Consider the following 24,377-nt stretch of genomic DNA (forward strand, 5'->3'; position numbering starts at 1 on the left):
GACAACTTCCTCTACACAGGTTTATGTTTTCCCAGTTTAGCTACTAGCTAAAATCTACGAACATGTTTTAATGACCGTAGAAAAGCTGTTTTTTGTTTTTGAAATGTTGGTGCATGTTATAGCAACCGCTTAAGAGCCACAGTGGAGTTTTGCCCGTATTTGCCAGTGCCGTATAAGGACAATTAACATTTAACGGTATGTCAGTCAGCATATTAGTAAACTATTTAGATGTGTAAGATGGTTTCCAAAAGCAGCTACTTCTGTTCCAGAAGTGTTTTTCTTTTTAATGGCTTAATGTTGTTTTGACCAGTATTTGTTTGATAATTAAGATTTGTATGTGTTTGTTTTGTGTCTGATTAACCACTATTTAAGTTCGTCTAATGTCTTGTTTTTAGGTACGTTTGTGCTTGAATTCAAGTCTGGGCCCAATTCATCATCTTTGAAACCATCTTTTGACTCTTTTGTAATAAATTAATAATCCTCTTTGAAACAGTTCAGTGTCTCTATGGCTGGTTTGTCTAAATCCTTGACAGAGACTTATGGAAATATTTATTTAACACCTTAAATATCTAGAAGCTGATATGCCAAGACAAATGAGGGCAATTTTTTTGGGGAAAAAGGTTGACGCCATTTTTGTTATACATTTGATTTATTTCTTAATTAAAGCCTTTAACACTTAATGATAATGATTTATTACTGAATCACAGAATGGATGCAATTGAACACACATAATTTTGCAATATTTTTTTGAATTTATTGTTGTTTCCTGAAAAGTTACTTAGTCAAAATCCTGTCTTCATTCTCCATAATCTAGCAGAAATGTTATTTCTGTTCCAGTTCCAGTCATTTTTTTATCTGCCTACTCTCTCACCTATTGACAGCTCTCCTAGCGGAGCACCATGGGGAAGAGGTATTACTGTGACTACTGTGACCGGTCCTTTCAGGACAACATGCACAACAGGAAGAAACATCTAAATGGCGTTCAGCATCACAGAGCGAAGAAGGCCTGGTTTGACCAATTCAGAGGTGAGATGAGGAGGAATTCCTGACATTTGTTTTATGTGCTTTTTCTTCCATTTATGTCTTTAGTTAACCCCTAAATGACAAACATTTGATCAGCGGACAATTAGCTGAAAACAGATTCCACCAGGACACACACCCACAAATCTGCTGTCTTTCTGTTACCGTCTAAACTGCTGCCTCTATCAAGGAGTCTGCAGCACATTTTCATTTTTACAGTCGGTGCTCATTACATGGAATTGATGAGTTAAATCAAAGTTTAACTATGTTAGTTTGAACATATTATTGAAAGACATCCAGAATTGGGAGAACATGAATTCTTCATTGTCATAGATAATAAGCAAGACCGATGTATATACACAAGCTTTTATTTGGCATCCCTAATATTGACATTTACAGCGCAAAGCTTGATGAGCAGTTGTAATGGACACAGAACTGTTTTCTAACACTTACAGATTCTGCTGCTGTTCTCCATGATGAGCAAATAAAGAAACCCTGCAGGAAGTTTCTCCAAAAAGGTGAGAAAAAAAACACCCCCCCAACCCCCCAAAAAAAACAACTATAAAATTCTCCAATTTTTTTTTATCAAATTTTACTATCAAATCCTATTTGATAATAAAATGATCACATTTTATTTATTTATTTTTTTGCACTTTTTTTTTCTTTAGGAATATGTGATTTTGGCCCAAACTGCAGATTTTCTCACATGTCTGAAGAGGATCTGTTCAACTTAAAAAGACACATGGAAGGTAAGTAGTGGCCACAAGGTGGTGCTGTGTACCATGTGATTTTTAGGTGTAGGTACGAATCTCAGAAGTGACGGTTTCTTTTACAATAACACCAGTTTTGCTCTTATTTAAAAGAAAAAAGATCTTAGACATGACAGACAATGTGGTTTAAATTTTTTTTAAATGAAGGATTAACACAAAAACTAAAGAAATACTCAACATATTCAAAGATATTAATGAAACACAAATGTACAGTGTGTTCTAGGTTACATGAAGGTTGCGTGTAGAAAACCATTTAACTGCTGCATCTTAATGAATGCAATATTTCTTTATTTTAAGAGGAAAGACAACACAAAGAGGACTCTGAGGACAGAATTCTCTCTGGGCGAAGTATAGAGGAATGGCTCTTGAAAAGGGAAAAGAAGCGAGCAGCTCTGGGTAGCAAAGGGTATGCGCATTCCTTTTCACTTTAACACGTTGGACTACATGGTTTGCATGCCTAATTACTGGTCCTGTTCATTTTGAATTCAACCGATTAATTATTTATCACTGCAGAGACTCAAAAACCAAGGAGGACAATGAGGAGGACGAAGCAGAAAGCGATATTCCTCAACAACTCTTCTCCATCCCTAACCTCCCACCCTCACTGTTGCCTCCTCCTCCAGGTGGATGGAGAGTCAGCGCAAGCAGCGAGTGGGGTTGAAGGACATTCGTCCCAGGGCTCAAATCCCAAAAACTGGATACGTGATGTCTTTAGAAGGACATTTATTTCAAAGAGATTGTTTCACATTTTTTTGTTTGAGCATATGCTCATGTTTTCAGCTGCTATAAGAATCCTAAATATCTAACTTCAGATTAAAGGAAAAGGTTTGAGCAAGAATCCAGCAGACATATTTGGAATCCACTGAAATACATCTGTTTGCTGATATTTACATTGCTGTAAGCAAAAGCAAAAAATATTAGGAATTTTGAGTTATTGTGAAGACTAATAAAAGAAGAAAAACATTACAAAATATGTGTTGCTACTGAAAGGAACTGACTTCCTTCCACAGTTGAGAAACAGTCATGTTAGGTTAACAGGTGACCTCAGAAAAGATGGTTTAACATGTTGGTACAGAAAGTAGAAAGGTTTGACAAACAGTCTGTCGCTCATCTACTTTAACTTCTCAGTGGGTGTTGAGACAAACTTTCTAAACTTCTTGCAAATTTCTAACCTTTTGTCAGCTGAATTTGTAGTTAATTTAAATAGGCTGGTTTCCTGGCACAGCTCCAACTTAAAACCTGAACCAGAGACTCAGGGCTTTGGGTCGATTAGTCCAGGAGCTTAATATTAACCAACTTGATCTATTAGAAACTCATGCTTGGATGAGCTTTTGGGATTGCCTTGTTGGAACATCTGGCTACGTCCAAGTTTGGTCATCTAGCTGTTGAAGTGTTTTGTTTTTTCTTTCATTGTTCCATGTGTTGAAAGCATCATTATCATGGCATGATGCTTCCACCACCATACTTGGAAATTGCTGTTATTGCAGACAAATAATTCAGCCGTTTGCAATTGGTTTCTTCTTTTGGGCAGCTGGAAATTTCAGCCGTTTATTTTGAAGCCAATGGCGTTTTGTTTTCTTTTTGTGCCTTTTAATTAACGAGAGTGTCAAAATTGTTTCAATGTGAGCAATGACATTGGTTATAAAAACTTCAGAATAGGTTTGGTCCTTTATGGTTCCTCAGTTTTTCCAAGCACATCTCAACCAATTTTTTCTTCTAAGATTGGCAATTTGGTTCTCCTTCTGGTGATGCCTCGTGTTTACCTATGATTTATTGTTTGAACGGATGATCTTGAAATATGCAGTTGTTTAAAAAAAAACAACCTCCAAAAAACATTGCCAGTTATTTTTCAATCTACAATTCTTTCTATGAGCGAAGCTAATAACTGCAGTTTTATGTATTTTAAGGCTTTTCTGATGGTTGTACTTGTTATTTTATGCATCAGTGATGGATTATTGGCCAAAAATGGTTGAATATACAATATATGCAGGATTACACTGTTTTCTAACCCCAGGTCTCATCCATTTTCCCAATTTTTACCATATTTTCCCTTCATAATTGAATCATTTGTCTTTCTGATTTGACGGCATGCAAATGTCCTCGATAAACCCTGCATCTCTGCAGCTTTCTCACTTTTATTTTTTTTAGTAGAGACAGCGCTACAAGATTTTTATTATTGCACTTGTTTTTATTGGACTACATGCATCTTGACAACACTTACAATAGTGTATAAATTGATGCAGTGATCTTTACAGAGGCAAAAGAAAATAAAACAGCAGATTTTTTATTTTACAAAGTAAAATCATAGTTAATGTATCACAGTTGGATGGCACAATGCTTAGACCTAAAATAATTATTGTAGTTAGCTGTTCAGAAATCCTTGCAAAGTCTGAATCATTTTTGACCAAGTAGACTTAATATCTTTGTAGGAGTTTTTTGGACTGGCATTGCTTAAGTGGAACATGGGTTTGTTTCTAGAATGACAAAATCCAGTTACAATCACAACAAATAGGACAACCTGTTAACAAAGTAATCCACTCATTAATACACCAACACATAAAACAGGACAATATTTGTTAGTACAGTGCATCATAGGACAATATTTGGCACAGTGACTATTTTTATATCCACACAACACTCATTTTTACATGATATGTTCACATGAAGAGGTAAAGCAATGTCATATAAATCTGTTTTGTTCTTTTTTTTACACCAAACTGCTACATTGGATAAAATATATATCTTATTGCCAGAGTGATTCTCACCTACCCATGCTGTTCACTTCGTGGTAGAGCTTTGAGAAGCTGAACTGACTTAAGAAATAAATAAGAATAGTTTAGTAAAATCTGAAGAAAACCTTAAAAGTTAACAAATTTTTAAAGTTAATGTAAGTGCATGGCCTCAATATACAGAACTTGCATCTGAATGTTCAGACACATCATTTTTTTGTGCATTTTTTGTATGTTTTTATAAAACTTTATGCATATATTGATAACAAAATAACATCGATTTAATGTATACCTCATCCAAGTATAAGAAAATATAATGATGTCATATAATTAAATAATATATTGTCTAAGTACTCTATGTAAAAGCCAGAAAACAACGTTCCCCCCATGATATGTAAAATTATTGTTCACAGCATACTGCAAAGAATTTAGTATTTTGATATTGTTTGCACATTGACAAAAATGACATTTACAAGAAAATGTCACATTTTTTTTGCAATTATCACTTAACAAATTGCATAATTATTTGAACATTTACCTCAAAAATCTATACCACCCACATACAACACACATTTATTTCTTGACATGCAAGTGTGCCGCATAGAATACATCATATTCATTTGCTATAAATATTACAGGTAATACATGTCCTAAACACGGTTCTATGTGTTCTAAATGGGTCACTCTGCGGCTAAATTGTCTTTGCTGATGCTCATTTTGAAAGTGTGGCATAGATGCACAGATTTGAAATGTGCAAACTGGGACTTGAATGAATTGAAGGCAGGTTGTGAGCATAAAATCTCCTCTTGATTTGTGCGATGGATAAAGAGATCAACACTTTTCTGGGATGTGAAGTTTTAGCAGAACCCTCCAAACCTACTGGCATCTCAGTTCAAGAGGTGTGAAAGGCCTTAAAGTAATTTTTTTTATTGCAGTGTCATAACCTAACACTGAAAATCTTATAATAATGTAGCTTTTTATTATTTATTCCCTTGATTGGAATAATATATCAAATTTCCAGGTACTTGCTGCACCCCTTGCCACACCTCTGACAGTTCCCACGAATAGATCTGATGAGATCATTTATTAATTTATACTTAGTCAATTGATCAGAATATCTGAGAACGTTATATTCTTTGGAGTATAAATATAACAAACTCATTTGTCAACATAGGAAGTGGAAGAAGACATGCCATTCAAGCAGACGTGTTTGTAAGAAAATAGTTGGAAGAAGAAAAAAAAATAGCCACCAAAATTCTTAAGACAACTGGAATTTTGACAAATAAGGTTCCTGGCATGGCAACCTGTTTGAAATACTGGACTGTTTTAAAAAAAAATCTGGATTTCAGGAAGATAGTAGTGAAAAAAAACATCCCTAAATAGATGTGAAAGTGGTTCACCAGACACTAAACCAATCACGATCTCAGTGTCCAGACTTACTGCAAAGCCTAGAAAACCTGTCGGCTCAGCTGAACTGAATTGAGCACATGAAGAAACCACAACATCCGGAAGGTCTGGAGAGATTACACAAATATCACAAACATCCTATAACTTTGTGATTTGGTATTGAAGACTAAGAAGCCATTATGTAAAACACACATCGTTCCAATTTAAATGGTATGTTTTCTAATTTTTCCAATACTAAGGATTACGTGTATCTTGGTAAGCTTTATGCCTGTGTATGAAGTCATATTTAGAGTGATGGAAATGAAATCTACCTAGATATTTAGATTTGTAAGACAAAAATATATAAAAATATAAAACCAGGGGTGCCAATGAATGTGCAGTGGAATCTGGGTTTACTGTAACCTAAAATGAAACAATATGTTGTTCACATTATTATTGCTTTATTACTATCATTGGTACTTGGTTATTTGGTGCATTCCGGATGGACAGATGCTTCACTAGAGAACTGAAGGATTTTATGCACCACAGCTACTCTTGCAGCACATGTTGTGCTCTTGAGCTCTAGAGTGTTATAAAGTTACATTCTGACTTCTGCTCTAATTTCTTTTCCAAACATGTTGGTGACACTAATCAGCCCTTGTAGTTCACTTCTCGTTTTCTTCTTGGTAAGCTGTGAGAAGCGGTCTCTTACAGCCACTGTGTGACATCATATGATCCTTAACGCTGTAGAGAAAGGCTGTGAAAGCATCATTTCAACTATGACGTAAAACAGAAAACGAGAGCATTTTTTGTTTTATTTTGGTTAATGGTTTTCTTTTTCCCCCAACCTAGGATCCCTTTTTGTCCGGCTGGCAACATTAATTCACTTCATTCCTCTGCGGAGCATTTGATTTGCTGCAATGAGCATGACGCTGATGATGAATGCAATCGCGAAGGCACAAATCAGGCTTTTACGCACACATGTGTGTTTTTCCTGCTGCGTTGGGCTTGCTGTGAAGAGATTTAGGAAAAGAAAAACAACATTAGTGCATCACTCAGTCTTAACACAGCTTGAATATGTCAAAGAAGATATATATAAAAAGAAGAAATTGATTAAACATACTGTCAATATCTACGTGAGACTCTGGACTGTTCAGGTGGTTTTCCTCGGTCATGATGATGTTCTCAATGTCTTTCATGGTGAGATGGTCACGGAAAGTGTCGTACAGGAGTCTTTTCAGCTCATCTACTGTCAGTTTTTGCATGTCGCACTGGAAACAGAAAATAATTAGGAGGAGAAATTTCCCCTCCACTCTCCCATCCCTGATCGCCAGCTTTGATCAGAAAAGACAAGCCTGAGACATTGTTCAAAAGACAAAGGAACTCAGTTCTGTCTTAGCTCTGTCTCAGATTCTTTCAAATTAACATTTTTTCACATCTTCCAGAGACAGCTGATGAAATTTTGTTTCTGGATCAAATGTGCTTTACGATTAAAAGGGGATTTTTGAAGCTAAAACTACAATAAGCAAATTCCAGTATCAGAATGACTGGCAGAATTTGTTGTAATAATTTGAATTTTGCAACGTGAGAACAGCAGCCTATACTCTAATTGATTGAGTTATTATCCCTCAAATTACTGGTGAGATGACTGAGTCTACCTTCCAAAACACGGAGTCAAAGTCTGCGCCGTGGAACTTATCAGGCATCCCAGCAGCAGAGAGCTTAGGACCAAGCAATGTGACAAATTCCTCAAAGCCAACCTGGCCGTCACCTGATGAAACAGACAGAAACTTGTCACGGCAGAGCTCATGTGTCAGACCGTACACAGCAGAAAAACAGTGAGAGACGGACCATCCATGTCAAGTCTTTGGATGATAACCTCCAGCTCCACCTCGTTCGGCATGTAGCCCAGCGAGCGCATGGCCATTCCCAGCTCCTGCTTTGAGATAAAGCCGTTCCCATCTCTGTCAAATACCTTGAAAGCCTCCCGAATCTCTGTGGAACAAGCATATTCACACGGTGTTATTGGTTCATATTGGATAGTTGTTTTTTTTCCCAGTTTTTTAAAGCCGTTTCAGTCACACATGATGGGCAATATACACAGATATAAACTGTTTAAATTAGAAGTTTATAGCAGCTTTGCAGAGAATTTCAGGCAGTTAATTTTGGTCACAATCTCCCTCACTGAGCCAACATGCTGTGTAGTTAAACTGAAAGTATTTTGAGACTTTACTTTGATCTCCAGTCCAGGTCAAAAGCATATTTGCCTCATTTCAATGATAAGAGCTCATACAAGTTTAACTCTGTCACTTTTCTAAGTTCCTTTAGCAGCTAGCTCTACAGCAGAGCAAACTGCACTTAAAATGAGGCAACAAAAAGCTCTTGGGTTTTAGCAGTATTATTTTTGACTTCTGTCCTCTAAAGGTCCTAGTCTCCACAAAACATAATTGCTATAGTGATAAATATCATCCAAATATTGTGCTCAAGAAGCATGTAGAGATAAAACAGAATGAAGTGCTGACCAAAACGTGTTTTTGTCACTTGCTACATGTTTAATTTTTTTATTTATGTTGGAGCTTTTCTTGTTGCTATTCTCATTTAAAACTAGTCTTTTAGTATTCTAGCAAAAATAATAATTTATAAGCTGCTTGTTTGTGGCAGCCTTCTTGCTAATTACAGCTATTAAAGATTGTTTTGTCCACATTTATAAGCCGCACCTTCTGCACCACTTGTCACCATGACCAAACTAATACTGGCTATAACAGGAAGCATTGAGAAGGTTTATTTGTTTCTAATTAGCTGTAAACCTTCTAAATAAGCCAGCAGAATTTACATTTGGCTCCTCTTGCTCTGCATCAAAGTATTCTGTTTGAAGTGGTGAGAAAGAGCAGAGCTGTACATCAAAGGCATCGACCTTAGTGGTTCGTATTGATGCAGCATCTCAAACAAACGGGCCCGATTCAAATAGTCATGAAAAAAAAAAAAAAACAGAAATTGGATTCCAAAAAAATAAATGATCTCACTCATGATTAAAAAAGCCAACATACACCCATTCTTGCTCCATAAGAGAGAGAAGGCAGATACTGCTGATCAAATGTATTGATTACCAGAAAGTGTGCATATATATCCAGGAGAATGTGTCGACATGATGTCAAGAAGGAAAGAAAACGTCAATGAAGCAATTGTTGCTGCCCATGAATCTGGAAGGGATTATAGGGAAATATTTAACCTATTTGAAAAGTGAACGCATTTAAAACAGTTATCAATCTTTGCAAAGATGCCAGGCTCGCTCTAACGCATAGTAACGTGCTTGGTGAAAACAAACCAAATCAATGCTTTGTCTAGCACAGCAGCGGAAGGGTGAAGATTTAGGTTCCTTTGGCAGAATCTGGAGTAATAAACTCTGCAGTATTCAAAAGTCAAACCTGAGGCCAGAACAATTAATCTGCAACAATCTTTTCTTGAAAGAGATAAAAGGTGGTACAGCGGCCTAGTCAGACTCCAAGCCTCCACCTGATTAAATTTGTGTTCCGATGAACAAAAGCAATGTTGTAAAGAAGAATGATATAAGATTACTCTGCAGCAATGTGAGACATTTATAAAATCACATATAAAAAGACTATTTCAAGTCACTCTGATTATAGGTGGTGCTTTGTCTTTGATTGTACTGGAAATCAAGGAAATCATATCTTTTCCATATCTTTATATTAAGACAGTCAATAAACAGGTGATGGGCTGAAACAGCTAAGGAAATCTGATAGGAAGAACAGACAATAAAACTGAATTGATGCGTCAAATTTACCCCAGTCTAATGCATGAGTAATGTGGGCTTAGTCATTCTCTGCCATCAAGTTTCAAGATGACAATTACCTAAATGTTTGGACTTTTTTTTTTTTCTTAAGTATTGGTTCCAAAATAGACATTCATTAAACCGTGCTCAAGTTGAGTGCTTTTACAATAAATTGAGCTCATTTGCATGCGCATATGTAACTTTGCTAACATAATTTGCATGCAAGCGAAGAAACAGGAACAATTTATCTTGTGTGTACATAAATCACTGGAACTTGGCAGACAGATTGAGGTGTACTGTACTGGTTTGAATTTATACACTGGAAAAAAAAAAACAATTTACTCACAAAAAGCGAGTAAATTGAGGTGCTTCTGGTCAAGCGACACGCTCTTTACAGTACCTTGACATATCAGGCGTAACATATTTGTCTAAATTACAGCCAAGAGCGCTGCTTGAGTTTCCTTATCTTCCCGAAGCTCCACCTGAGATTCAGTGTCGCGACCTCTGGTGCCAGCGTCAAATAATGAATTCACCCAGCCAGCTGGACAGCAGCCACACTATTGATGGATTTACTTGTGAAGAAGCATTTTGCAGAAAGACAAACAGATAGCAGCTTTTAGAAGGAGCATATACATGTGTTTATGTGCTTCAAGAAAGCATTTGCATTTAAATAACTGATAAGCTTCAGATGCAAATGTTTCTGTTGCATTAATATAAATTAAGGGATTACAAAATATAAATGTCTAAATGAGTTTCTGATGTTTTACTTGAACACAAATACTACCCAAGCAAATTAAAATTCAAAATCACAGCAAAAAGTAAACAGTATGAAGCATTTTCAATGCGTCATTATAATTCCTTTAGCAGAAAAGTCTGATGCAAGTAAAGCGCAAAGAGAGATGTAAATAGCAAAGAACAAAAAATGCTAGATATTAAAAAGGGAGGTTTTATCTGAATGCATTCAACACACTCAGCTTTGATTGTGTCCTTCATCTGACAATCCGCATAACCTTGTAGTGCTACAAGCTTTCAGCAGCTCAGTGATCTAAAGCCAAGGCCAGCTCACTTCTTCTGTATGGAATCACTGAATTACAAAAAAACTGCATCAGCATTTGCCCTAAAACTTTACTCAAGGTCTAAATGGGAGAACAATTACTGTTCTATCCAGTGACGAACGGTTCAGAAATACTAGCAAAATAGTGTGGGACAATAAGAAAACAAAAAACACACCGTTAAGTTGTTCTGCTGTATTTGAAGTACTTAAAAACAGCAGTGCTCTACTCACTTTAAACCAGTACGGTAAAAAAATGAATTGAGAGCAAAATGTTGAAGCCTTGACAATGTTTTGCTAACATTCACAATCTAATTCTACAGGTTTTATATGTTAGAAAAATAACAAAAACATCAGTTTTTTATATAAAAGTGGCTAGTGGTGTGTTTGTGTCAGAGGAACTCGGTTTACTCTACCAGTTTAATAAACTGTAGAAGTTATATTTTAAACTGTGACATATCAGCAGAGGGTTGACAGGGCGTAACGATTGGTATAAAATGAGTGCCCTTAACCTTATGCCTGAAACTAAACTCCTCATTCAATAAAGTCAATTAGTGAGTTTCGGAAAGGGAAGGTCTCATTTATTTCCCCCTCCGTGGTAAAAAAAAAAATAATAATAAATTTACAGTCTGCTCCTGTGTGTTCAGAAAACTGGGTGATGTTTAAAAAAGGATTCGCTTGAATGACAAAGTTTCTATAGCTGTGGTGTCATAGTTGAGCTTCTTTACTTTTAGTGGCAATTAAAGCATTCAGAGATGCTAAAAATTGGTATCAAATGACTACATTTATTTAAGAATATTCTGCAAGAGCTTTAATCTCTCCAACTAAGATATATAACACAGCAGCACTAACCTTTCTAAAATGTCCTATTGCTGATTGTTTCCTGGATTGTTTCATCTTGTCTGTGTTTATCTTGAAAACACGTTTTAGTTATTTTTAATTGACTGGATCTGTAACTCGAGAAAGATCAGAGAAGCAAGGACACTTTATGCTTTATATCCCTCGAGTATATTTCAATCACTTTGTTTCAAACACTATAAAAAAAATAAATCTGGGTTTAAAGGTCTGCTGACCTTTCATTTGAACTTAAACCGAACATGAAGATCAACAGATCGCGCTGACCTTTCTCACCGTCCCACAGTCCGATTAATGTTGCACGATGTTGAAACTGAAAACATCAATCACAAGCTGGCTCACATTAAAAGTTGATGCCAAGATGCCAACTGCTGCAGACTAGCAGCTGCTGCAGACTGGCAGAGTGTAAGTCCTTCTGGCCCGAGGCAGAAGAAAAGTGACTGAAGCCCCAGCATATTGATTATTGGGGAAATCCCAGATTTTCAAGCCAGATGAAAAAGAGGAGACTACACTTGAAACTCTGTTGTTGTTGACAGGAATAAGGGCCAGGAGCCAAGAAAGAGAAGGGGAAGGTATGTAAATGTCCTGCGACTGGGAATCGAGCTGCATTGAGGATTGTTGCCTCCATATCTAGAAGCAGCCATCTTATCTTCTATCTTAAACAAAAACATCAACGTAGCTATTAGAGCAGTATGTCTGTATTCTTTGACTTAATTTCTGTTCTCTCAAACACACGCTGCTTGCAGCAGATGGCTGCTCACATGAGCCTGGTACTGCTGGAGGATTCTTCCTGCCAACAGGGAGTAGTTCCTTTCCACTGTCACCACATGCTTGGTCAGGACTAGGGATTGCCAGGCACTCGGTCCAGACAGCTTTGCTGGACTGGATTGTACTGCACTAAAATTGGGATCAAATTGGACTGTATATTGTTGTAATATTGATGTTTGCTTGCAATTTTAGCTTGTTCCTGTCTAAGTCAAAATGAAGATAGCTTTTTAGTTCCTAACACAAAACAACCCCAAAAAGAACAACAAAAAAAGTTCACTCATTGGGTAATTGAAGGCTTACACCTAATTATTTCCTAAAATTAAAATTTTCAGAAATTTTTTTTCCTCTTAACTTTCCATCAATGTGCTCAGATACTACTGTCCGTAATCGGCTGACGTATTTAAAAATGACGTTTTTTGTCTTGTGTCTTCCTTGTTAAGGGTGTCAATGGCTGCTTACGGGACAACTCTCAAGTCAAAAGTCTACTCCACTGTCCTGTGACATACAACATGGTGACATTGTATTGTTTCTGCATTAGGAGTAATTTTGCAATTGGCTGTACAGTTCTATCCTTGTCATGAGTATATCAATGTCTGGTGGTTCTTGTGGTGGTTCTGGCTCCACTAGCAGTGCGCACCTTGATTTTGGTTAACAAGGCTCTGAAGTTTGGCGATATCCCTGCTGCTTGTGGAGCTTTTCCAGCCCACTTTATCCTTCCACTTGACTTTCTGCTAATGTGCTCAGATAGCACGCAGCTTTTAAACAACGACTTTTTCTAACTCAACCTCGGGATGTCAGTGACGGTCTACTGGACAGCTGCCAAGTCAGCAGTTTTCCCACGATCGTGTAGGACACTGGATATGTTTTTTTGTATCATCCATCCCTTTTATTTGTCCAAAGAAGTACTCAAATCTTCTGAGAAACTAAATCGTCAGTTTTCTGCAAGCTGTATCACACAGTGATTAAAATGAACAGAAAGAAACTACTCTATATTATAAACATTGTTGATTTTTGTGATTTGAATTACTGGCTTTCCTCTGCAGTGCAAACCGTGGAAATCCCTGTGACAGTCGGCGACTTCTAAACAAGCAGCAAACATTATCCTTGAGGGAAGACATCCACCAAGCATCGGGAACACCCCACTGGGACTGTCCAGTTTGCCACATAAAACCCTCCTCACCTTCACTAACGATCATGACACTGAGCGATACCGTAATAGACTCGATTCAGCAGGAGGTAGATGAAGTCTCTGCTCCACGGGAACCCAGACTGAAGAGAACAACAACAGGCAGCACCTCAGCATTCAAAGTTACTCTCTCTGTACAAATACCCAGCAAAAAAACTTTTCAGAATATTTTACGTCAAATTCGTGTCAACTTTACTTGACTCTGAACTAGATTAGTAATGACATTATCTGTTTGTTTTTCTAAACTGAACAGCAGATTAGAAAAAAAAGAATAATTTCTCTCAGTTAATATCAAACAGGAACATTTGAGTCAGTCTTAGGAAGAAGAAAGACATTCTTTAAAGAGATGAAAGAGATGTAAATTAAAACTTTTTTTTCCTAAATCAAAAAGGCATCCTTTCACATCCAGGGGTGATTTAAGTCACTTAAGAAGAAGATTTTTTTCCCCTCTAAAAGAAAAATAATAAATATATTCTGTTGTAGATGAGTCAACGTCTTGTCCTGACACGATATTTTCTGATTAGAACTGAGATGAAAACATGAGTCATAAATAAAAAGCAGCGACAGCAGAAACAATGACACCATATCCATGTAAGTGCAACTCTGGGGAATGTTACAAAAATGTTTACGCATTGCAAAAACCTCTTTAATGTTTAGGCTAATTCTTTCAATACCTAAATCAACAAAATAACAAGAAAATGTATTAAATAAAAATACATGTATTAGCTGAAACAGCTCAAGTAGTAGATAACAAATCAAATGTATTTTTGAGGAGGGAGGTGGAGTCTCTTCAGACTTTGCCAAATTGTCCAATACATTAATAAAGAGCTTATTTTATGACATTGCTGATGGCTTTCCCCCCCCACAAAGTTGCTAATCAAAAATATCAAGATCATTTTCAAGTAAAATTCGTTTGCATCTGGGTGAAGATCTGTACAGGACTTTAAATAAATCTGTTGTTTTTTATTTTTTCAATTGTGTGATCCATCCTTAAATTTCAGCAAATGAATTCAATGGCAAAAAACCCCTGAACAAATCCAAAATTAGTACAATTTCTGTAATGCACGCCAACAATATTTTCCCGTTGTGCCAACAGGAACATAGATTTTTATAATATTTCATGAAACTGTTGCTACAGTGAGATGTATCTTTAACCATTTCTTGTTGCATAATTTATCCAGACCATCCAGAGTCCTGAACTCTTACAAGCTCTTCCCACAGGTTGTCTTTAGGGATTTAGGTGTCAGCACTGAGAGAAAGGCCAATTTGTTTCTGGTAAATAATTTCTGAGTTGATCTGGCTCGGTATTTCGGCCTGATGACATGTTATCTGCAGCTGTTTCCCAGGCGTCGCCTAATTTTTCGTCAACATTTCCTGGTGTTTCAAATGATCCATGATGCCATTCACTCTAAAAATGTTGCCAGGCTCTTTGGATGAGAAACAGGCCCGCAGCATCACAGCTCCTCTTCTGTACTTAACAGTGAGAGAGGAAATCTTTGTCATGTCATATTTATATCCCAGGGAAGCAGAAAGTAAAAAGAACATTTTAGATGTTAAAGCTGCTGTTAGGGGTGACAATAAGTGTTGCATCTGTTATTTTGTTACAAATAATCCTTAACATGGGTATCCCCTCACCATCAATAGATACAGTAAATGCACTCAAATTAAAGGTGGGAAAACAACCAATTTGTCTCCATCTTTATGTAAAGTTATCTTTCAGTGGCCTAAACAAATAATGGCAGTAGAAATATTTAATTTGATAACTTCTGCTTTTTTTCCCCACAAACTGACAGTAATTCCCTGCAACAATAACCAACTCATGCAGAGTTACTTGACAGCAAGTGGTTGTGCTATGGAAAGCCTGCAGCTGAAGAAACTCCTGCTGTCAAAAAGTATTTGAATCCACCACCTGGTGCTCTTGCTAGACTCAAATTATGATTACAAGTCACATATTTCACATGTTCCTTTAGCTAAGTAATTATTTCATTTTTGTGAAGCTGTTGGTGTTTTGAATATGCTTTTTAAAATATATTTAGTTTCTTGTGCAGTGATTAATGTTTACAGGAAGAAGGTTTTCATTGTCAACAATGAGAAAACAGTAAAAAAAAAACATTTTGTCCTGCTGAAAGGATGCTGATAAAAAGCCTGTTTGATGTCGGGTCAGTATATGACCTGTTTTATGTGCCTCTCCTACAGTCATAAGTTGGTATTTATGGGTTGCCTGAACTGCAGCTGTTGTTCAGTGCAGAAAGATCACAAACAGATTTTATTTACTTGTCCAGCAGCCAGATATGTTTTTATGAGTTAAGTTCTGTCTCATAAATGAGAACCTGACGAAGAAAAGGAAAATAATTGGAGAGTTGGAACAAATGCGTCTGACAGTACAACAGAAATTTTACATCAAAATAAAATGCCACAGCATTCAATTTTAATACATCGCAGTTTTAAAAGCTCGTTGTTGTGCACTCAGTGAAATAAATCAGGGCTGACTCCTAAAGCCAAACGAGAGCTGGACAGGGAATCCCACCAATGGTTCAAATTTCCATCAACATACATTAATACACAAAATGCGGTACATTCATCTGCTTCCAATTTTACTGCAAAAAAGCTGAATTTGTCAGCACAAAAGAGGACAGCTTAGCATACAAAGTGGAAGACTGCGCTCCACTACAATGCTGCACGTCTGGGGGATTCTCCTGCTGGCTGCGAACTATAAATATTGCTCACATCCTCTGTCATCAATGCACCAAGGAGCGCTACAAGCTCGCAGACACCTCCTGGGCAGTAAATGCCGGGAAGTCACAACCGCTCAGCCATAAAACGACAGGCTTATCTGTGTCAACACGTGCGGTAATTAACATGTCTGCCTGTTCAATGCAGGTTATTGATTTCAGTGCCTGGGATCCAGTGGGGATTCTTTATCTTAACTGTCACGTCATAATTTTGGCTTGCTCTTTTTCGTCAAATTGCCGTGACAAATTTCTGTGGGACTGTGTCGAAATTGAATAAATTGCAGAATATTCCTGAAGAGTTAATCACGGCAGGATTTGCGAAGCGTGTTTTATGGCTCAAACGTTAAAACATTTTAAAAAATATCATCATACAGTAACGTAACATACAAATGTGAGGGTTTATTTCTCTTTTATCGCCACACATTAACTGAAATATCACGTCTATATTTAGTTTCCCCAAATAGTCGTTTATAATGGCTTTAGATCCAGCTTTTAATATAGTCCTCGTTAAACGGGGAGACACTTGGCAAAGAACGATGTCCACTTTAAGCACACTCCATCAAGAGGAAATTATCCCAAATAAATGTGACATAATAACAAAATGAACATCATTTAGTTCCCATAAAAATCCTGAATGTTTCAAGAAGTTTAATTAAAGGTCTTTTCATATACAGAGAGTGCTCATCCAAAACACTTCATAGGTCAAACAGCATAGCTTAGAGTTAAAAAAAAAAACCTAAGCATCTGGAAAATGTTAGACATGAATCCCAATCAGTTTTCATGCTTCTCCCGTCCAATAAATGGCAGCGTTTGATCCAAAAGAACGACAAATTCTAAATCAGCGTTGACCTGTTTTGTAAGAAAACAGGTGGACTTACAATATTTTTAAAATAACAAACAGTTGCAATGATGTCCTATAATTAAATCCTAACAAGTGAAACACAAACTGATTCTGTGTAGCGAAGTGGGACTTTCAACATTCACTAATGTTTAGCGTGACATAAAGTTGACTTTTTGGGTGACAGTAGATCAGAGCATCAGAACAAAAGTGCTCATCAGAAATAAAGCTACAATGTCTGTCATGATCCTTGAAGGGCATTTTTTGCACTTTGGATTTTTGACTTTTCTATTTGTTTTATTATGATAGTTTTCTTCTCTGCTGTGTTTTAATTACTTCCTGTGTCTTCTGATAACCAAGATCCTTTTTGTTACTTTTGTTCTTGATTTCTTATCCACCCTTGTGTGTGGTCAAGCTGTCAAATGTATTATTTCATCTTCTGTTCTCTCTAACATCCTGTTTTCCTTATGGCTGCAGCCTGTGGTTCATTGATCGTGTTCGATTTACATCAAGTAATTACTACCACAGTATACAGGAAACAGATTTTCATTAATTCCTTGTCAGATCCTCTTCTCAGATTCGCGATCCTTGTTTCTGTGAGCTTATTTCATTTGAGTTACAACAGAACTTGAGTTTACGACCCTTCCTGCATCCTCAGGCATAATAAACTACCACACTAGTTGACAGCTGGCTTATTGTAATTTAGAAAAAGTTTTTTTTTTAGATTACGTTATTTATTACATGACACTGAAGTGAATTACAGGCAGACCTGGCTCTGAAGAGCACTTTTAAATGCCTTGGTAAGGTCTATTAAGTCTGGCAGCGCGTGTCTCATTTCTAAATATTTTTAGGTGAATGATTCTTCACTTTATGTGTTCATGTTTGAGATGTTGCCATCACTAATTCATTCCTCAGTTGTCATTTTGTATTGCATTGACGTCGTTCTTGGGTGCTTTTAAACACAACTTGTGACTCAATTCTTGCCTGTGAGGTGTTGACTTTCAAACTTTTCAACATATTTTTTTCACGTGATACAAATATAATCAAGTTTATAGAGTCATGTGTCTTAACGATAAAAAAAAAAACCCATCAGGGTTTCTGATAGGGGCACAAAGTGCAGAAGGTGAGAGAAAAGGGCCTGAAGCCGCGGCGCTGACCCGACCCACTCAGGTAACCATCTGCTCAGACAGTGTCCCCTGGAAACAGCAGACCCATTAGGCGCCATAAGCACTTCATCTGCCTCCTTAAATCTCTCCAAGTGAAGACAATATCCTCTCCCATCAGGTCATTACATTAGTCTAATCCTCACTGCTGTCACTGACGTGTTTGTTACGGTTCTGCTGGAAAATGTGGAAGCAGCACTCAAGGTGATAGTCAATTTATTACACCTGGGATTGGTATTCATATAAAATGCCAGGTTGAATAGAGCAAAGGGCTCGAGATGCCAGAAATAATGAGACAATCTTTGTGGAGGTGGTTTAAATAGAGTAAAACGTCCATGTTTTATTAATTTCAACATTTTAATAATAAATAATTCTGTGCTGTGGCCCTTTTTTTTAATAAGTAATTTCTTCCAGTTATTTTTATGCCATTCGACTTTTTTGTTCTGATTTGAGGAAGGGTAGATAAATTTCTACATCCTTCTCCTTTTTCAATATTCTGTCAGCTTTGTGCACTCTCCACCAGTATCAGTGGGAGTTAAACTGTCCCTCAGGATGATGCTGCCACCTCCATGTTTGACAGATGTTAGAGTGAAAAACTTCACTTTGAACCCTTCAAACATTCTCCTTATTATATTTAAATAATTCAACATTTGCCTCATGTCTCTGCTTCTCCATGTGGGCAGATGGAAACATTAGTCGACCCTGAAGGTGGAAAATGTTGTTTTTTTTGGTATCAGTACGCTTACACTTAAAACATGCCTCGTTGTTCTTCCAGCATCTTCTTGGGTTTACGACGCAGTCAATAAATTACTGAAAAGTCCATTTATTTCAGGAACTTGATCCCTAAGCAAAACGCGTCTTAGAAGCGATCAATTTTCACAAGATATTTTTAATCTGATTAAAATCTGCCTATGTATTATAATTTATTGAATATGACTGTTTCCATTGTTATGAAGCACCTTAACCAATTTCCTTTCACTGAGGGGCAGTTTGGGTGTGATGGTTACAGTCCGGTATCCAAACCACCAGAACTGGTTTGATATCCAGAGATGAAGGATGCTAAATTTAAAGCCCTGACATCAGGTCTAAAGGAAATTAATGAACTATGCTTAAAAGCTGGTTCTGTGCCAGGAAAGCAGCAGTTCAAGTGAATGCTAATCTTTGAGCTCAAATATTCAGCTACAATGATGCTTGTTGGTATATCTACAATGAGAATAGGAAGATTTTGAATAAACTTGTCACAGTATATGCATTTGTTTGAGTGTGAGTGTATAACTTTGAGTGGATTGGATAAAATCACAAATTAATCAAACTTTAAAAAAAAAAGTTTTGGTTGTTTGTAGTTTAATCACCCAAAACTACTTAATGTTGTTGTGCTTTTGAATTTGTTGAAGTGGTTTGCACCTCAGGGCCACCGTATTAATCTAATTGAAAACCTTAATCTAATTGAAAACCTATTCTATTCTGCTTGAAAACTGAGTCAGTATGATAAGAATACAGGTTAAATGTCCAGCCAAGATTATGACAAAGACCTACAGATGGCTTTTATTTGCTGTATTTAGAAAGAAAATGTAAAGAAGGAGAAGAGAGGACGAACAGCCTCCATCTTGTCTGGTTGTCTGCTCCTCTACACCAACCAAGTGCTGCCCTGTAATTCTCGTCATAAAAATCCTCATAGTCGAATGTTATATAATTAGAAAGATTATTTTCTAGCTTAGTAAAAATGCCACGCGTCAAAAGGGAGACACCGATGACTCTTCTTTAGTTAGCAAACATTTATTCAGCTGCACAAAAAGTGACAGCTGTGGTATTTTCAAGTTGTGAACCAGCCTGCACTGCTGTCAGAAGGTGGAGTAACACGTGTACCAAATACAGGACTCACAGGAGGCAGCCTAGAGGGAAACCAAACACCTTTAATTAACAGCTCGATAGAAAACCCCCCAAAAAGGATTCGGGGCAGTAAATTTTAAGTCAACAGGTGTCCTGACCGATTAAACAGTCACGAACCAAACAGAGGAATTGCCACAATGAACTGCTGGGGAGCAAAGCAGGAGGAAAGAAAAACAGAAAGAAATGATCAATTTGAATTTGATTCGAAGAAGTGTACGTATGGAGGACTAAACGAAGGAACAGAAAACAAACAAGAACACAGAATGTAAAGGAACAATAATATTATCAACAAAATCCAGAGGTATTTGTTCTGCTTATCAACTATCCAGCCACAGTTCCTGGATCCACACAGACATGAGGAGAGCACGCAAAGTTCTTGCAGGTCAGGAGGTTTATGCTGCAAGGTAGCAATGCTAGCAACCAGATAAATAATAATATTTAAGAACCGTGTCAAATGATGTTAATTTCCATCAATTCATTAAGTGGAATTTGTGCTTTGAATAAAGTGAATTTGACTTAAACTTACCCTCTAACCTTCTGTACTAATTTAGCTTAATGTTTATTTGTTCAAATGCAGCAGACCTGGCCCATGAATATTTTTCTCATTTATTTCAGGTGTCCTTCTGCTTCAGCCTGACAGCATTAATTTGTGGGATTTGCTGTTTGAAAATAATGTTTTTACACGTCTCGGCATACAGAGTACATGACTTATTGCTGGCTCACTACTGTCGCGATAATAATTTCCATTTTTCTAAAATGAATCTCTTGGAAGTTGTTTATCTGAGGCACTTGGTTTTATACGCTGACCATTGTGCAACATTTCTCTTTGCACAGGATGCAAGGTCCCTCTGTCCTTGTGTTGTGTTTGTCAGTGTGGGCTTTATTTTCCACGTGTCCCTGCCACAATGTCACCGAGAGAAATTCCTGCTGATTTAATCACATATCACTGTCTGTGTATAAATTATTCATTTAAAGTAAAAAAAAAGTATATATATATATATATATATATATATATATATATATATATATATATATATATATATATATATATATATATATATATATATGTGTGTGTGTAAGATGAAGCAAGATGAAGCACTGCAATGATTTTTAACACGGAAAAATTACCAGAGCAGCATAATTGAAAGAGTTAAATTAACGAGAGTTTTTATTTGCCATCTATCAGTGTGCTGTAATCAGGTTTGGGGATGTGGAACTAACTGGCTGAATCTAAATATGCTAAATCTGACTGGGAACATCGACCAAAACCTTCCACAGATAGAGCAGCTACCCTAAATATGATTAGAGGACCGTAATTACGTAAGATGAGCAATCAGCGAGCTTCTATGTTGCATTAATTACAGATTTTGTGGATAAAGTGGTATTTACGTGCTGATTATTTTAGATCTTTCTCGAAGAAAGTTGGAGTTTTTCTTAGGAAAACACAGGACCGCAGCGCTGACAACATTCATTTGGACACTCCTGCTGCAGTGTGTGTGTGTGAAGGTGGTGCAGGAGAGGCAATAAAGGGCAGGTGGGTGCTTGCAGATTCATGCCCACAGACGGGTCCTGGACCTGTTAGTCAGCGGAGAAAAAACTGAAACCTGCTGGTTTCACTCAGCTACACCAAGTGAGGTTCCCTGTAATAAGCAGAAAATTGCTGTTTGCGACGCAAAGCTAATCTACCTGAGCGTTACATGCTCAGTGAATATTTTCTGGGTAAATAAATTTAGGTTTAATTGGCCTGCCTGATTGTTCTGCATATTTAATGACTCTAAATTACCAAAAAGAAAAAGAAAAAGGCTTGTCCTTACAAAAGGCATGTCACAGTTGATCTAAATTCCTACTTGTCCATAAATCCAATCATTTAATTAAATTGATGTCCTCACCGCAGACTGTGGATTTTCAATGTCAAAACAGGTTCAAAGCAAGGGCATGCTGTTATGTGTGGGCAACCTACAGACAAAAGAAGAAGAAGAAGATGAGGAAGGGGAGGAATGGGGGGGGGGGGGAAAGAGACTATGTGATATCTAATCTTATCGTGTGAATCTCTCTATTGCAGTCTGCCTGGCTTTGTTCCTATTCTCTGCTTTCTCCTTCCGAGAGCCACTTGGTAAAACAAAACCACCGTTCCTAATAGAGATGCACCTGGGTTATAATTGCAGCTTCTACTTTATTGGATTGTTTAAGAAATGTGTGCCTTTGCTGGTCTTTTTTTATGTTTATTTACTCAAAATCAAAGAATTCAGAGTTGCACTTCAAAAGTCCCCCACATTTCCCCCCCTAAAAGGTGTGTTGTACTGTTTTATATTATTTACTGATTAATATTATTCAAAGGCATAACGAACCAGACCTCTTTCTGGTCCCCCAGGTTTGTCACTTGGATTAAACTCAGATCACTTACAACCATGCAGGATGGAATTAAGATGTTGCCCCCAGACAAATCAATTCTTGTAAGATGAATAAATGTTCTTCTATTGATTTATCCAGTTTCGTGATAGTTAAAGAGCTAATTGTGCATCTAAGCTACTTGGGGAAACTGATTCTGACCTCAAGGCATGCAATTTCTCAGTCCTGCCTTGAAAATGTGCACAATTCTTTTAAGCCACCTTCTGTTTCTTCTGTCTTTAATCCTCCACACTCTGTGCACAATGAGATTATTTATATATTTATTTATTTATTTATTTTCGTTAAAAGGAAGAAGCGCACAGCGAGAGAAGCTCTGAAAAAGCTGCATGAATTCAGGCACCCCCCAACTCTCGAATCTCACAACAACAGGTTGCAACCACCAAACACTTCAACAATCAATTAAGCAATTAAGCAAAATGCGCCAAAGCTCACCTTCCACCTCGTCCTCGGGCAGGTGAACAGGGGTCCGGTAGGAGAGGACATCTGGGATAGTGCAAAGCCCCTTGTACATGAACCTGGTGGTCACGGCGCGCACTGGCATTTCTGCGAGGGGAAAGCAACAACCGTGTCGCGATCTTCATAGAGCCTCGCTCTCCGGAGTTTTGACAGACCGTCGGCTACAGTCCCTGATATTTTCGGGAAAATATCAAGCGGGTGGCGATTGGGGAAAATCGCGCTGCGTAAAGTTCACCTTCACGGCACGTTTTTGTGTTGGATGATAACGGCGAAGATCGGGGCGTGTATCCGAAAGGCAGACTGTGAATTGGCCTTTGGGTTCAATGCATAGCCTGGCATCAGCTTTCCGAAAGCCAACAGGGAAACAAAGACCGTTTGACAGAAATGGCACGTAAAACTTTTAGCACGCAGCCTGTTGAGCTCAGCTCTGTCTGTGTTCTTGTGTCGACCCACCAGATGGTAATCTAAAAATCCAACACAACAAAATAGAACGGAATGCATTAAATGTTCTTTTCTCTCTCTCTCTCTTTCCTTGGAGTTTAAGCAAACAATAATACAACTGGAAAATGAAAATCGCTACAAAATGAATCCAGCCGTGGGTCTTACTGGTTCCTATTTCGCATCTTGTTCTTTCGGTCTGTTCCTGGCAGAATCCAGTTCACTTTTCTCCCCCCTATTTCGGCATCTTGGCAAAAAACGAGAAATGAAAAAGCACAAAAAAATAAAAATAATAAAATAAGAATCGATGACAGCAGAGTGTGCGCTTCTGTAAAAGCAGATGGAGCAGCAGCAGCAGCAGCAGCAGCAGAGGAAGCGATAGCGTTGATTTTTACCCCAGTAAACGAGGCTGGAATGAAATCTTTGTCATCTAATCCTGTTTGTTTCCCCGCGGAGAGCAGTTTCAAGGGAATCCTGTGTGACCCCCGCTCATCTGATCCAGACACGCTGTATGTGGCGGCGCTCCGCTCTCTCTCTCTCTCTCTCTCTCTCTCTCTCTCTCTCTAGCCGTCTGCTCGAGCCACTTGTAGTCCTAATGAAGCGTGCTCTCTTTCACACTGCCGCTCCTCCTCTCAAGTCACCACGTAGAATGGCATTATCTGCTTTTTCTCCGCACACTCCTCCAATTTGCGGAGGTTAAAACGGTACAATATATGCGTAGCGCACCGCAAGCGGGCAGATGTTTTGCAACAGGTGAAGCTCGAACTTACTCGGTTTGCAAGCGAGTAAACTGGTCATAAAAGGAGAAGATACACGAATCCTCATTTAATATGTTTCCACAAACTCCAGTTGAATAGGGACAACATAAATTAAGCATAGTTGCAAATAAACATGCA

General features: G+C 37.6%; 2 protein-coding genes across 2 annotated transcripts; one reads left to right on the forward strand and one right to left on the reverse strand.

Annotated features, from left to right (window-relative positions):
* Window positions 1-12: 12 nt before the first annotated feature.
* On the forward strand, window positions 13-3,913 carry zmat5 (zinc finger, matrin-type 5). The gene is made up of 6 exons (XM_008424211.3): window positions 13-195; window positions 882-1,026; window positions 1,476-1,538; window positions 1,689-1,769; window positions 2,088-2,196; window positions 2,304-3,913. Exons 2-6 carry the CDS (start codon window positions 900-902, stop codon window positions 2,449-2,451), a joined length of 528 nt encoding a protein of 175 aa, XP_008422433.1. The 5' UTR covers window positions 13-195; window positions 882-899; the 3' UTR covers window positions 2,452-3,913.
* A 44-nt stretch (window positions 3,914-3,957) lies between these two features.
* cabp7b (calcium binding protein 7b) lies at window positions 3,958-24,141 on the reverse strand. Its single transcript, XM_008424209.3, has 5 exons — window positions 23,020-24,141; window positions 7,757-7,900; window positions 7,564-7,676; window positions 7,029-7,176; window positions 3,958-6,916 (listed from the first exon to the last, which is right to left on the reverse strand). Exons 1-5 carry the CDS (start codon window positions 23,126-23,128, stop codon window positions 6,789-6,791), a joined length of 642 nt encoding a protein of 213 aa, XP_008422431.1. The 5' UTR covers window positions 23,129-24,141; the 3' UTR covers window positions 3,958-6,788.
* Window positions 24,142-24,377: the final 236 nt, after the last annotated feature.

This window comes from Poecilia reticulata, chromosome 12, assembly GCF_904066995.2.
Source record: "Poecilia reticulata chromosome 12, P_reticulata-male-v2, whole genome shotgun sequence".
Classification (NCBI taxonomy): Eukaryota; Metazoa; Chordata; class Actinopteri; order Cyprinodontiformes; family Poeciliidae; genus Poecilia; species Poecilia reticulata.

Coding starts and splice junctions, on each gene's coding strand:
- zmat5 (XM_008424211.3), top strand. CDS start 900: ATGGGGAAGAGGTATTACTGTGACTACTGTGACCGGTCCTTTCAGGAC. Junction 1,539..1,688: donor CAGGAAGTTTCTCCAAAAAG/GTGAGAAAAAAA, acceptor TTTTTTCTTTAG/GAATATGTGATTTTGGCCCA. Junction 1,770..2,087: donor CTTAAAAAGACACATGGAAG/GTAAGTAGTGGC, acceptor CTTTATTTTAAG/AGGAAAGACAACACAAAGAG.
- cabp7b (XM_008424209.3), bottom strand. CDS start 23,128: ATGCCAGTGCGCGCCGTGACCACCAGGTTCATGTACAAGGGGCTTTGC. Junction 7,177..7,563: donor TTGACTCCGTGTTTTGGAAG/GTAGACTCAGTC, acceptor TTCTGTTTCCAG/TGCGACATGCAAAAACTGAC. Junction 6,917..7,028: donor GTCTCACGTAGATATTGACA/GTATGTTTAATC, acceptor ATCTCTTCACAG/CAAGCCCAACGCAGCAGGAA.